Source organism: Leguminivora glycinivorella, chromosome 7, assembly GCF_023078275.1.
Source record: "Leguminivora glycinivorella isolate SPB_JAAS2020 chromosome 7, LegGlyc_1.1, whole genome shotgun sequence".
Lineage (NCBI taxonomy): Eukaryota > Metazoa > Arthropoda > Insecta > Lepidoptera > Tortricidae > Leguminivora > Leguminivora glycinivorella.
This window is the reverse complement of record NC_062977.1, coordinates 12,557,260-12,572,140: the sequence shown is the minus strand read 5'-3', so window position 1 is coordinate 12,572,140 and position 14,881 is coordinate 12,557,260. Positions and strand designations below refer to the sequence as shown.

Here is a 14,881-nt window from a genome sequence, read left to right as displayed (position 1 = left end):
CTAACCCAGGGGTTCCCAAACTTTTTTGAGTGCCGTACTATTAATACCTATTAACGTACCTACTAGCGACAGTAGCGACACAATGCATGTATGTAGCACCAAAAATGTATATCGTCTTGTTCGTAGATCTCTAATAAACCTAAATCGTAAATCAAGGGGTAGGCCGGATCATTTAATACGGAGTACGGACACGGACATACATAATTATAGCCATGCATAAAATTTGAAGTTTGTAAAATTACACAACCTGGCAGGCAAGTATGGTCGCGCGATAAATGATAAAACATCTGGCCGTCCCTATCGCATTTACTAATAGTGCGATAGGGACGGCCTGATATTTTATCGTCTATCGCGCGACCATGCTATTTACCCGTGCTTGGTCCCGTAGCCGAATTACATTTCTGCGACGCGAAACGAAACGAAAGGTGTCTGGCTCTGCCGCGCCAATACGCAAGAGCGATAGAGATATCTACGAGGATTTCGTTTCGTGAGCGTTTGTGCCATTCGACTACGCACGCTGCACGTATGCGCAATGTGATAGTGTTTGATCCACCAATCATGTTCACTGTTCACAAAGCGTAGCGCTAGTAGGAACGGGTTCGACTAAGCTGATTGTGGATATCAGAAGCATCCATAACACATCTCTGGTGGAAAGGCACCCTTAACAGTCCTCAGATAGCTCGCAAGATAACGCGCGTCCGCGGGAGAAAAATCCTCCTATTGGGTAACCGTATTTACCATGAACTTGTATTTTGGTGGGGTTCAATATAAGTATATAAATTGTCGCATCCCATAAAAAAACTGTCGATAAAGCATTATATCGAACACGAGAGAAAACCAAAACCTAATAATCATCGGTTTTTCTAGTCATAAATCTGCGCATCCACACACCCTGGACCCGTATATGGTCGCACACTGCGGCTTCTTCTTCTTCAACCTAGCGTTTTCCCGGCCTAGTGCCAGGGTCCGCTTTCCTACTCAGTCTTCTCCACTTTGCCCGGTCTTCAGCATACTTAGACGTGAGACTGTGCCGGGATTTTCGGGCGACCCAGCTCGGCCAGCAAAGGCTCGACTCTCGAGTAGGTACCTGTTGCACTACCATACTATTATATATTGTGCTACCATGAGAACTTTATTGTGTGTTGACAAGTGTCATAATCGTAAGAAATGAACTTTAGTGATATTATTTACCTACGTACCTACTCAAGACAAGTGTTATGCCTAATTGCCTATACGTTTCGGTTTCGGCTCGGCTCTATTGAAGTATGATCCTAGTGCGGTGTGGTACCGACCGACTATAAGTTTATAATTATTATATTATAACATTTGGTTTTTAATTGTCGAATTGTAGATGCCGGCATAACTCCCCTGGCAACAAGCTTGTCAACTAATCCCAAGTATCGGCGTATTAGCTAGGTATTAATTAGGTAAGCAACCGAAAGGAAAACAATAGTGTAACGCTAAATAAATTTTATTTCATTTATTAGTGTCCATGGAGTCATTATTCACACATTTAAATTACAATGTAAAATATATAAATAAAGTCGAATCTGTAGCAATCACATAATTGTGTTAAATAGTATGTAATCTAAGTATCACGCGGCAGCAAAGTACGACATTCAAAAGTGCATACATTTCATTTATGAATAGGTAGCGACATAATCTAGGGTGTGACACTGATGATATTAAAGTGGGACTACTTAGTACTTTTCCTGTTGCCGTCAAATGTATCGAAGTGACTAAAGTGCTCAAATATATCTGAACATGAATTCTAAACTCTTACGCTTCGACAATAGAAGCGTCTTCAGTTATTTGTGAGCACCTTGACTGTTCCGATACCAACATGTTTACAATGCCAACTGCACTGCACCACTTTACATTTCTCATAAATCTGTAAGTAAATGGATATTGTGTAGCTGTGGTAATAAATAGGTACAGTTAAAGTTGAATTTATATGACCGTACCTACATGACCAGACGACTTTCTTTTGTTGGTATAAAAAAATTGACTGTCTGAACTTTAACGCATCATGATCACGAACATTGCCAACATAAAGGAGGGACCCGATGGAGGGCAAATTTGAATAACTAGAACTAGTCGTACATATTTATTCAATGATTTACATCTAGGAGACATCGATTGATGTATTCATTTCATGGAACTGTAATGTTCATGAATGTTCAAAAGTCGCCAAAATAAAATATTGAGCACTTGAGTATCCTTTTAAGTAGGGCCAGTCCAGACGACACAATCAGCCCAGAGCCCAATGTGATAATTATTATAGACAATTGATTCAAGTGGTGTGTTCGCTAGATATCAGGTAATGGTGCTGTGTGTCCCTGTCACACAATGTTATATAACATTTATAACAGCCCTGTGTGGGAGCACCAGAAACGACAATTTTAAGATTATTCAAATGTCAATTCGTATCATGCCGTCTAGACGAGCCTTTAATACGATACTTTTTAAAACGACAAAGTTCCAAGTATGCTCAATTCGACAGCGGAATTACGGAAAACAAAATTGACTCCTGCTATTTAAAGCACCTTAAATTTAATATTGTAAGACGATAAACAAATAGAAAAATAGTTTTTTGAACTGTACCATTACCAAGAGCTTGTCATAACAAAATTGCTTCGCGTACCCACTCGTACTGGCAGATTAGCCCACTTAACCCTACCGATTATTTTTTTAGCTTTTTCTAGTGGGCAAGTGAAAATATACCAACATCCCGAAAAATCCGGGGGTAAGAATAAGTTGTGAGCCCGGCCGTGCCATTGAAGTATGTAGCGCCTGTTTTGACACTGTTTTGTTATTTTTATATTTCGACTATATTAATGCCACTAGTCAGTAGAGATGATGTGCGAGTGCCTAAAAATAAATTCCTATTTAAGTTGACGCGCAGGAGGGCAGGCGGATTTGCCTCTATTCTTTGGACATGCGCTACATACTTCAACGCCACGGCTGGGCTCACAACTTTAAATTCCATCATAACTTTTTTCTGGTACGCCAAAAAAATTTGAAAAAAATATATTGACAGGTACCAAATAGGTAGTAAATATTGACTAAGATATCAATTAGTAGTGTTGTCTAGAACTATGTAAACCAAAAATGGTCCAGACATCCTGACGTCAGAATGTCTGGCCACTTTATTCGCTCGATTTTTCGATATCAGTGGAGGTACCAAATATATGTACTTAGGTACCAAATAGTATCAAATAGGTACTAAATTTTAGTATGTACTAAACATCAAATATATTTTTGCATTTAGGATTATCTGGGTTAGTGCGAGCGAGATGTATAGACATAAGTTATGCAGACGTCAGCGAAAATGTCAATGTCACGGCCGTTGACAAGCTCGCGGTAGCTGTACAAGTACCTTTGTACAAAACCTCATTTAGATGTAGGTATTTGAACATTTTAAGACTTGCTTATGCATAGACACTAACGACACTATATAATGGGTGTGCCTTTTAGTTTTCGAGTCCTTCTATTTCATTGAACTCGAAGTTAAATAGAAAAGGCAAAAAACATCTTCAAAATCCAGGTTTGTCATTGTATACTAGGTACTTCAGAATGTTGGGTAAACAAAAGTCGCTCTTCATTCAGTAAGTCTGTCTTCGGAATTACTCAACAATTTTAAGTTTTGGGATTTACCTTTACCCGAACCAATTACATCGTCCAATTCGTCCATCAGGTAGCTAACTGCCCGGTGTTCGAGTATAGTAAATCTTAAGACGATACGGTAGGGGTCAATTCTCCATACAAACGCTCTCGACTATTTTCTCCCTGGTTTTTGAAGATAGAGCAATGATTTTTTCAACACAGATTGTTATTATTTTTATCTGTGTCGGACCGTTTTGATATTGTGCTTTTTAAAGACTCTAGAGCCAATCAAAAATTTCCAAAACGGCCTTTTTCATTGTGGCACAAAAAAAGGTGTGATACTCAAGATTGGTAACAATTAACCAAAAAAGCTAAACGGTCCGACATAGATTATTTCATTGTTATTCAGATTCTCAAATTTCGTTCCGATTGATTAAGTTTTGATTATTTTAGACATTAGCTAGCTTTTAAGTTTAGTCTTAGTTTCTTATATAATTATGTAAATATGTTCATGTAAATAAAGAGATATTAAAGTTTTGAAGGAGGAAAGAGTCGAGAGCGGAACCTCGATTTTAAAGATTTTTTTGAAATATCTTTTGACTGAGTTGTTCTTAATGGACAATTTTTTTCGATAAATCTAGTTAATAACACTTGTATATTTAACTAAAATTCCCAAGTTGAAAGGGGGGCTCCTTTGCATTTTAGCATTTTCGCTACCGTATCCTCTTAATACAACGAGATATTGTCTAAAATAGTTCGCTTCTGCCATTTCTATTCTATTCAATTTTAGGAATGCACTTGCTACCAAAGTGCCAGAAACCTTAATCAAAAGGACAGTGGCGGAGTAAAAGTTTTTTACCATAAGTACAAAGATGTTTTTTTATCATTAATTACCTACTTTATTTCTTATGAGGAGGCACCGAACAAATTTTTACAAGAATTTGTTTCCGATCATGACAGATAGCTAACACAAAATGTCAAACTGGAACTGGTAAAACACCTGTTAATCCCTCACTGTTACAATTTACAAATATGTAGTACCAAATTTATGTATTAAATTTACCTATATATTTCCCCATTTTCATAAAAAAACATTCTTGAATTGAAAAAAAAAGAATATCGATTTCAATACGTTCAATTGACTTGTTGTAGAATGGGTTTGGGTTTGTATCATTGGTCACAATAATATTATATTACATACATTGTTATGTACTACCAGTAACACGACATATATTCTTACACTTACACCGACATGCATAAATTAGAACCAAAACAACAAACGGTCAAATAAGTTAATAAAACAAACAAAACCAAGCAAAAACATACCTACCTATCCACGAAATCAACTCTGAAGGGGAAACAAAAACCTAGATATAGCTACTGTATTATCATCAATACCAAGATAGAGGCGAATATCGTTTGGTCACGTTGATATTCAATACTAACGATGACGCAAAACAGATAATTTTATGACTTTCTCTTGTACTAAAATATTTAATGAAATTATATAGCAGATTTTAACCTAGCTTTCGTTAATATTTCGTTATTATTTGGGTTAAAATCTGCAAGGGTATGGATATATGCAAATGAAAAATTTCAAACTATTTTCCAGGCAATGTGGTAATGATTATGCCTACCTACTGTAATACAGGACCCAAATAATTTGTGCTAATCTAGAAACTACTATTTACTCAATTGTGAAATTAAGAACACATGTGAATGGACCTGAATGCCTGGGTAAAGTAATAGTAAAGAAGCACTAAAATAGGCTCTGAACATAGTTAATAATTAAACAACACATTTGAGTATTTATGGTTTGATACACTAAGGATGGTCTCTAACGTCTCTTGGTATAATTATGTACATTTCTCTATTAATAAATTAAACCCAGTACAGTATGGTTTTATATACAGTATTACAATTCTAGTATTTTAAATAGGTATTTAAAGAACATGTAGGTTTTGTAATAGAGATATTTTATAGTGACAACTGTAGGTACTGTCTGTACTATCTTCACACGAGTACTGTAAGTGCTCTTACGTAACACAAGTGATGAGCATCTTGATTTGATAATACCTACCTACATACCCAAATGTGCATAGCATACACAAAATCATGTAAACATTTCTATTATTTTTGGTAATAGCTACTGCTAACTGCTATGGTGATTTAAGGGGCTCATTGACGAAGCAGATACAGTAGTCATCTACAGAAGCTGCTTATCATAAAGATTCTAGATATTAAAGTAACACTTGGTTTTAGAATTTACGACATTCATTTGTTTATAGTTTTACAGTCTTGAAATTTGTACAAGCATCCTTCCATTTTGTCCTAATAACATTATATACAGTTGCAGTAAAACCTGGATTACTCTAGTTTCTCAGTTAACATTTACCCATTCAATACAACAATCCCATGTTGCTTTATCACAAAAATACTCAAACCATTATTATTTCGTAAAAAATAGACAATCTGATCTAATTACCACATCCACTTCAGGAAGCGTTCATAATAATTTAATAAACAACATTATTTGATAAACAATGATAACAATTCAATAGATTTCTATTTTTTATATGTATGAACTCTCAACAGTCTGTTGTTAATGATTACTCCTACCTATTAATGTACAAAAGCACAGGTAACATCTAACTGTATTATAGATACAAATAAATGAAGATACAAATCTAAATTCAGTTTAACTTGGGTGTAGTATACCAAACTAATTAAATTTTAAATTGCATCTGCCTAAAGAGTAGCCTATGTAGTACACAATAAGACGAAAAAACGGAAGCAAATATAAGTATAATAAACATGATAGAAGGTATATGTGTATTTAGTTCTGCAGAGTTAAACATATGCCACAGCATGGCATTAAAGTATAAACTTATTAGATAGTGTAAATGAAATTGATGATGCCTACTCTGTTACAATTTTACAAGAGTCAAGGTAGATGACAGTAGTTGAACAAAAGCAAAACTGAAAACTTATTTGCCACCCATATTATTTTTGAGTTAGGCCTTCGCTGTGCCTTTAAGGATCCAGGAGGGTTCAGGAAGGTCCAGGAACATACTTGATTTATTTCATCAAATTGCAACTTTCAGACTTGGCCAAGTTCTAAGTCACATTACTATTCAAGATATAGTCATTCAGTAGACAACGCAATAGTATATTAACTTGTGGATATTGATACATTCTACACATATTGTTATAATAGGTACACCAATAAGACTAGCACTGATTCCAGTTACCGTGCACTTGCAATTTAGCAACAAGTGAAGAAAACAATCAGTAAGTGCTTATCACCCATTCTAAATATTCTAATGAAGACTCATAGCTTCATTAGTCAATCCAGATACACAACATGAATCTTACATTACATGTGGATTCATTATATTAAATAGACTAATGGCCAGCACTAACCTTTGTCCAACTTCAGTATGAAAATATGTCAATCAAAATATGTTTTAAAGGATGTAAATGTGCCTTTCTATTACAAAATGGGTTTTGTGCTTCATGTGCAATAACAACCTTCTTGAACACAAAACACAAAGACCCTTCAGTCATGGATAGCCACATACATTATGAGCAATATTGATAACTGTTGATGTCATTAGCATGTGTTGGACCTATGACAAAGAGGTATTTAATTATATTACGGATTTGAAGAAACTCAACAAAACACAAGCAATTTCATTAGAAATAAATAACATTAGTAGCAAACAATGAAGGTACAAACAAACCATCTCTCAGCAGCAGACTAAAACCCGTTATACCAATGACAATTATCTAAATGTTGCTACAATCACAGAGATTATCATGAGCTTGTCAAATCATACATTGGATCAAACCGAGTGGCCCTGGGACTGGTGCCGCTGTCCCCACTGACTAGAAGGTCCCTGTGCTGAGTTACCTTGCTGCATCCACGAGAGGAAGTTGGGCGGAGCTGGTGGTGCTGAGGACCCTGGACCCGCAAAAGCACCTTGATCAGATCCTCCAGAGGGTATGTTGTTGATGAGCCCCCAACCTGCTGCCTGGTTCAGTGCTGCCGCCACCAATGCTTGGTTTACAGGGAGGCCACTCATTCCCAGCGGCATGCTTCCTCCTTGTCCCTGCCCGCCTCCACCGGCTACTCCAGTCTGCCCATGCTGACCAGACATACCAAGGGCTTGCATGTTCACCATATCCATGCTACGGTTGCTCCAGGAGTTGTTATTTGATGCCGAGTGCATATGGCCTTCATCATAGTTTCTACTTGGTAAATTCCGCTGGTTGGAGCCACTCTTGTTTTGCTTAGGGGACGCATTAGACACATTCACAGACACACCTTTTATAATATGATCTTGCCCACACAAACTTTGTGCTACCTCTGGATCCAAAAACGTAATGAAACTAAACGCTCTAAATGGCTTTGGAATAAAAACATCTGTAACTTCTCCAAACTGAGAAAAATACTCTCTTAAGTCATTAGCTGTTAATTCTTCAGTGCAGCGGCCGACAAACACTTTGCAGGGCATAGAGTTGACTGAGCCCTCCTTGGAGTTTGGTATTCGCACATCACACCAGCGGCCATCTATCATGTGCCTCTGAGCCAACACCCTCATTTGCGAAGTGTAAGAAGCAAATCTAATGAAGGCGAAACCCTTAGACATTCCTGTCTTTGCATCTCTTTTCAATTGCGCCATCAGGACTTCACCAAATTTCTCAAAGTACTCTCTCACAGTTTGCTCAGTTGCTTTCCATGGCAGCCCTAATACTATTAAATCAGAGCATAAGTTATCATTTCTCTTGTTCTTTACTGATGATGTTTCGGAGCTTTCTCCCGACTTCCTTTTGTTTTCTTTAGGAAAGCTGCAAATATACAAGTGATTACCCCATCCTTCAGGTGGAGGGTAAAGCCTGCCATCTCTTAATCTTATACCTCGGTTGTTTTTCGTTTCCGGATGGCGATACTTCAGGCCGCAGCAACCAGGAAATTGCGCGGACACAGTTGTTAGCATCAATGTTCCATCTTCTTCGATTGGTAGTTCTATGGGTTCTTCATTTTCGTCTTCGGCCACGGGTAAGTACTCGAAGGACATTATATATTATTCATGAACAAAATTATTGGTAAAAATAAACTTTTAAATATGGATATTATACTTATTACTATACAAATGTACAAGTTTTAAATTCCTAAATATATAAATAATCACATTTATATTTAATTAAACGTCACCTACGGGTTCAGAACCCATTGCAGGTTGAAAACATAGTTTGACGTAACAAATTTGATCTATTTCCGATGTGCGAGTAAGGAAAAATTGTCAAGAAATACAGATCAAGAATAGCTAAGCGAAGTATAATTTGCCATAGACAAGCGAAGATGGCCATAAGTCCATAACTTTCGAAAGATGACATTTCATATACCAGTGTAACCAGCACAAAAAATATTTTTTAGAAGTTTATGCCGTATTCACACGTTGGTTCGATACTGCTGTACCTTTGATATAGTATCTCTTTCTTTCAAACTGCAAACGAATGGGACGCTGCTATAATCGTTTTGAGAATGCGATACCAGCGATAGCATACCATGAAGTTTTATCAACTTGACCGAGAGGTGAAATTTGAAATGAAATAAAGTCGTTTGTCTATGAATATAATTCATGTAAATTTTGAAACGTTTGTCCAATCGAAAAACACCTTCATCGTCTATAAACCCAATAAATGTGAATTAGTCCATGTATTGTTTAATAAGTACATTTTATACAAATACATACAATTCAGTGAAGCATACGCTTGAGTAAACAATTGGTTATTTTTAATAACAGTCTGTGTATATTCAGGTAGACATTTCGAGACACCTAACCTTAGTGGGTTAGAACTTCGCAATTATTGTTCTCATTCCAGAACGATTGTTTTATCAAGAATTGCTGATTTAATCTCAATATGTTGTTCTTGTAACAATTATATATACGGTTAAGTAATATTGCTATGGATGATGAGTGTAATGAGTACAGAAGAAGTAAACCACAACAAAAGCTGTATAAACCTGGCAGTGGACCATTGCGGCGATCTGGTAATGGTTTTGATGGAAAAATGGATTCATACGAAGTAGAAAACGGGGCCAGAGCTCGAAGTCACTACGGATCTCATAATTCTGTTAACGATTTAGACATAAACGCTAGTGGCAGAGAGCACATAAACCGCCATAAGAAGCCTGAACAACAATTATACGTGCCTAAGTCTAGCGAGTCGGGGTATGATATGGACCGACAGACCAAGGCGCCAATGCGGGGCGACAATAATTCTAGTCAGTATATGAATAGAAGAATGTCAAATAAACATGACAATAGGCATGGCTTCAATAGTGCATCAGGGTCTAGGGGAGGAACTAGGAGAGATAGATCATATGCAGAGTATCAAAACAAAGACAGTACAAATAATGATATTAATTATAACAGACATTATAGACAGGTCTCTGAACCTAGAGCCCAGTCACCAACACATCCAGCTCATGAGGTAAAAAATGTTGACCGAAACAGAGATAGTAGAAGCATGGAGGCTTCTGCAGGGCGGCAACTATCAGGGTCGGGGGCTAAACCACCAACAGGTAGGCGGAACTCTGCAGGATATGCTACTGATTCATCTAGACCCAAGTACATGGTAAACTTAGACAACATACCTCCAAGATTCAGGAAAAAGTTTTTAGAACAGTCTGGGCATCATAGTTTTGATAGCATGGATCAAAAAAATAAGCAATTTTCAAATTATTCCACACAATCTAATTATAATCAAGGCCCATATCCCAATACCAATTCCAACTGGTCCCAAACCCTGCCCTCAAGAGGTCGGGGGCGCCTCAGAGACAATGACAACTTTGACAGAGAAAAATTTATCAATTCTTACTTGAAAAACTATGAAGTACAAAATTCAAGAAGATCTACCCCTAGCAACTCATACCTCAACTTGAGTGAGCCAAGTGCAAGTGATGACCTAAACTTGAATCATAGGGAAATACTGAACCAGAAAAGTTCTTATGATTATGGTAAGAAATGTATATTCTCTTTTTAATCTGTTTTTTGCAATTTTGGGTGTTGATATGTATTTGTATTCTGAACTTGATAACCAAATACAATATTATATTTCTGTACTAGTTTCATAATCCAATCTATCTTCAAATTACCATAGTTGACATTTATAATTTAAGTTTATTTTCTTCCTGTGAGAAGAATTTAATTTCCTATCCAGATAATTATATACTTATTATTTAGTAGATTGCTAAAAAACAATGTTGACTATTACAGCCCCAAAAAATGGTATTATTAAAGCAAACCATGAAAATACTGCCTACCATGAGGAGAGTCAGAAGCATGATTCAGACACACAGGATGATACTGAAGCCATTTCACATAGCTCATCAAATCTGCTGGACATGACAAACTTGGTAATATATGTTTTTAATTTTGATTCTTTTAAGATTCTTTTTGAAATTTGGTATCTGTATTGGACTGTTTTGCTTTTGTGGCTATTCCAAATCAGTTTTCAATATCTCATTTCTCTTTGCAGCCTAGTCAAGTGTGCGGTTTATAACAATGTTTCAAGAGCTGTAGTGCTTAAAAAAAGAAAAGTACCCAAAAACCAAAATCGTCCAATTTAGAAAACTATTAACTTTAATCCATGTTAAAAAAATCTTTCCCGTTGATTGGGGTCAAAAATTATAGAGAAAATGGAGAAATCTCTTACCTGATAAAAAGCCACACAAATATTGACTACATACCATACTACATGCCTACTATTCTCCCTGCTATGTAATTGTGTCTTAGAATATAATTATGTATACATATATCTAGTTTCCATTTTGAATTTTTTTGTGGATGAAAGCCACAGCTGGAAGATAACTAGCACAATAAAATTCAATTAATGTGTTAGTGAAGCTATTAATTGTCAATATGTTCATTAATAACTAGGACTGGACAGAAGAAGTGGAGAAGAATATTAAACTGGACGACATGTGTGACACATCCGCTAGTTTCTCTCAGAACATACAGCCAGCCACGCCACAACCAGTGCCGCAGGAAGTCAAACCGAGTGAGCCAAGGGAATCCAAGAGAAGGTCCCGAAGAAGAGACAAGAGGTTTGTGTATTTAAGCTTAAATGCTTGGAAAGCGAAGTTTATTGTATTTTTTATTATACCAAAGAGGATCGAGTATTATAGAGAGTTACTGACGAAGTAAAATGTGTAATCACAGTGCGTAGACTGCCATCTCTTGACAAAGGTGTAATGCCATCTAGGCCACCGTACCTTTTTCTGTATGGTACCGAGGTACGTTTTTTTCTTAGACATTATCTGTCTATACGGAGTTAAATATGTCTTTGATTATACTTACTGAACTGATTAGTTAAAAAGTGTTCTGTCTCTTTCTCACAAATAAGTCAACATGACATTTAATAACAAACAATTATTAACTAATTCGCGTTATGAATAACGCCATAAGAATGTTGTCTTACTAAGTACAACTACATGTTGAAAAAAAAAACATGATTGTTTGTTAAAATCGTCAATAATATGCGATCACCATGAAATGATACTAGGTAACTCTCATATCCAGAATAAATAGTAGAGATCGAATTTTGCAAGCCCATTCATAATATAATATCATCAACAGGGCCCGTAACTTTCGTGCCGATGACATAAATTTGACGTCACGCTGCATATAGAATGATTCAAGTTTTATTTAATAATAATGAATCATTATTCATCAATCATTTTAATCATGACTTCAATACTAATCTATTCATACGTAAAATAATTAATACCTACTTGATACGTGAATAGTAAATTAAATTATTTGTTTATTTTTATACATACCTTTTATTAAATAGTTTTGTTTCTTCTAGAACCATATTTCAATAAATTATAAAAACAAAACAAAATTGTTTCCTTTTCGTTTCACGTATCAAGTAGGTATTAATTATTTCACGTATGAGTAGCTCACTTTTGAAGTCATTTGTACATGATTAAATTTATTGATGAATAATGATTAATTATTACAATAAAATTATTTGAATCACCTATATGCAGCGTGACGTCAAATTGATGACATCGGCATGAAAGTTACGGGCCCTGATCATAAATAAACCTTAAAACTATTTATTTGTGTACGTTACGGCAACGACATAAGGTTTACCAAGAGACATCTATGTCATTGCTAAGCATTTTAAAGCTTTGTCCCCGTAGGTAAACTTCAAATTGGACAGGTAATTGCAGTAAGCAAATTTAAACCCAACGTTCAAAATGACAAGGTTGTAATTAGGTACGAGTTCAATTTGTTATGACCAGAGATCGGATTTTTGTGCGTCATCTCATACTAAAAGTCATTAAAATGACGTAAGTCACTAAGAATGTCGCAAATCCGTCCGACTTATGATAAACATTAAAATTAAACTGACAAACAACGTCGAATTCGTAACGGAAAAAATAATCGTGCAATTATTATTACCTTAATACTGAAAAAGGTATACAACCTTTAGCAATGCGATATGTACAATGTTGTATTAAGAATTTGTAAAATCAGCACGTAAAAAATAACTAATAATTCCAATTAAAAGAAAATATATTACCCCCATCAAGATATAGCAAGTGTATACTAAAAAGGTTACTTCAAAAAATGTGAGAATTCAAGCCTTTGTATGATGATTTAACTGTGGTGGAAATTTGTCTTCAGTTTATCATTTTATGAATTGAAATATGATGCATGATTTAAAATAATATAATAATCATTTTTCTTAATAGGAGTTCAAGTAGAGGGCAAAGAAATTCAGAGAAAAAGGCTGAACGTAATAGAAAGGACAGTAATGTGAGCATTCAGCACGACGCCGTACCGTCCAGTATAAAGAATCGTGACAGAGAAAGGAGAGACAGTTATAAAAGTAATCGCTCTTCAACCATTGGCAATAGCAGGGATGATTTGGATCATTGGAGATCGCTAAGGTCGTACAGCAGGGAACAGAGCACAGAAGGGTAATTATCATTTTGTTTTTACTTTCTAATTGTTCATTTACTGCAAAATTATGCTACCTTTTAGCAAATAAATATCTGATTCTGAACACGATAGGCGGTGTTCAGAATCAGATATTTATTTGCTAAAATATGTCCCATTTGCCATTTTTTTGAAATGGACGAAGGTTGATATTAGAACAGTAGCCGCGCGAGTCAGTATACTAGCCGATAGCCGTCTTTGGCTGACAAAGTGTTAACCTCTAGCGGCCCACTATACAAAAAAATGCCAAATAAATTTGAATTAATGGTACTAGAAAACAGGGCTGAATTTCTTTTGTTTGAAAATCGGACGAATCAAAACAAAAGCAACTCAATTCCATTTAACGTAGATTCAAATTTCATCGTAGGTATTTTGTCCTAGTATTAGGACATTGAACCCCAGGAGGATAATCTATAGTTATTAATGGATATTGCTTTCTTCTCATTATTTTTTTGTGTCAAACAATGAGACATAAAAATGATAATTGCACATTTGTTGAGCCGCAAAGAATGTTTACATCAAGGGGTAGGTATAACGGGTCTGGTAAAGGTCAGAAGTCAATGATCCGCTATCCAGATGGTGCTAACATGACGCACAAAAGAAAAGGTGGATTTTTTATATCAAATGTTAAGTTATGCGGAAAAGTAGTGCAATGTTGTTACGAAGGGGCGATAAAAGTATGCTTTGCGATCACTATTACACTTATGTGCAGTAGGTAAGTAGAGCTGTGGAGTGTCTACTCTAGTGTCTAGTAAGTATTTCAGTGTCAATCCAGAGCCTTTTCCCTATTCTAGTACTTTTCTTATTAGGGTTACCTTCTAGGTTTTTTTATTTGCTATTTTTGTCCAGAATTTGCGAATCGCGATATAATTGTAATTTGTACGTTCGCAGGAGGATAGTATCGCAATGCAACAGTCGGGACGTGTCGGCACACCGCGCCCTTAGCCCGCGGGACCACGACGGTTTCCGAGTGCCTGCTGCGGTCTCTAAGAACGCTTTATGGTCTTCGAATAATCAGGTAAATGAGCCGATCCATGTCTTGTGTCGCAGGAGTATTAGGGAAAGTAGCTAAAATATTCACATATGCATATACATTACCTACTATTAATTTCTAGCATTATACAATTGTAAACATAGCAAGATTTTTTTAGAATGTTAATGTCACGGTACTTAATTGTCATTTTAATGAGATTATCACACTGAAGCGAATTCTCACGTGGCTACGAGCGTGATCAATGCGTGTATATGGCGGC

The 14,881-nt window shown here is 36.0% G+C and overlaps 2 protein-coding genes across 2 annotated transcripts in view; one reads left to right on the top strand and one right to left on the bottom strand.

Moving 5' to 3' along the window:
• Nucleotides 1-6,426: 6,426 nt before the first annotated feature.
• Nucleotides 6,427-8,830, bottom strand: LOC125228194 (TAR DNA-binding protein 43-like). The gene has a single exon (XM_048132667.1). It carries the CDS (start codon nt 8,685-8,687, stop codon nt 7,452-7,454), a length of 1,236 nt encoding a protein of 411 aa, XP_047988624.1. The 5' UTR covers nt 8,688-8,830; the 3' UTR covers nt 6,427-7,451.
• Nucleotides 8,831-9,290: 460 nt separating this feature from the next.
• LOC125227930 (telomerase-binding protein EST1A) overlaps nt 9,291-14,881 on the top strand; it is a 59,065-nt gene continuing 53,474 nt past the window's right edge. Inside the window, exons 1-5 of the mRNA XM_048132337.1 lie at nt 9,291-10,633; nt 10,893-11,032; nt 11,556-11,722; nt 13,382-13,609; nt 14,520-14,646. Of these exons, the coding sequence (XP_047988294.1) occupies nt 9,580-10,633; nt 10,893-11,032; nt 11,556-11,722; nt 13,382-13,609; nt 14,520-14,646 (1,716 nt within the window). The 5' untranslated portion in view covers nt 9,291-9,579. The remainder of the gene's footprint in view (nt 10,634-10,892; nt 11,033-11,555; nt 11,723-13,381; nt 13,610-14,519; nt 14,647-14,881) is intronic.

Excerpts from the sequence above, each read along its gene's own strand:
- LOC125228194 (XM_048132667.1), bottom strand. The coding sequence starts at position 8,687 with ATGTCCTTCGAGTACTTACCCGTGGCCGAAGACGAAAATGAAGAACCC.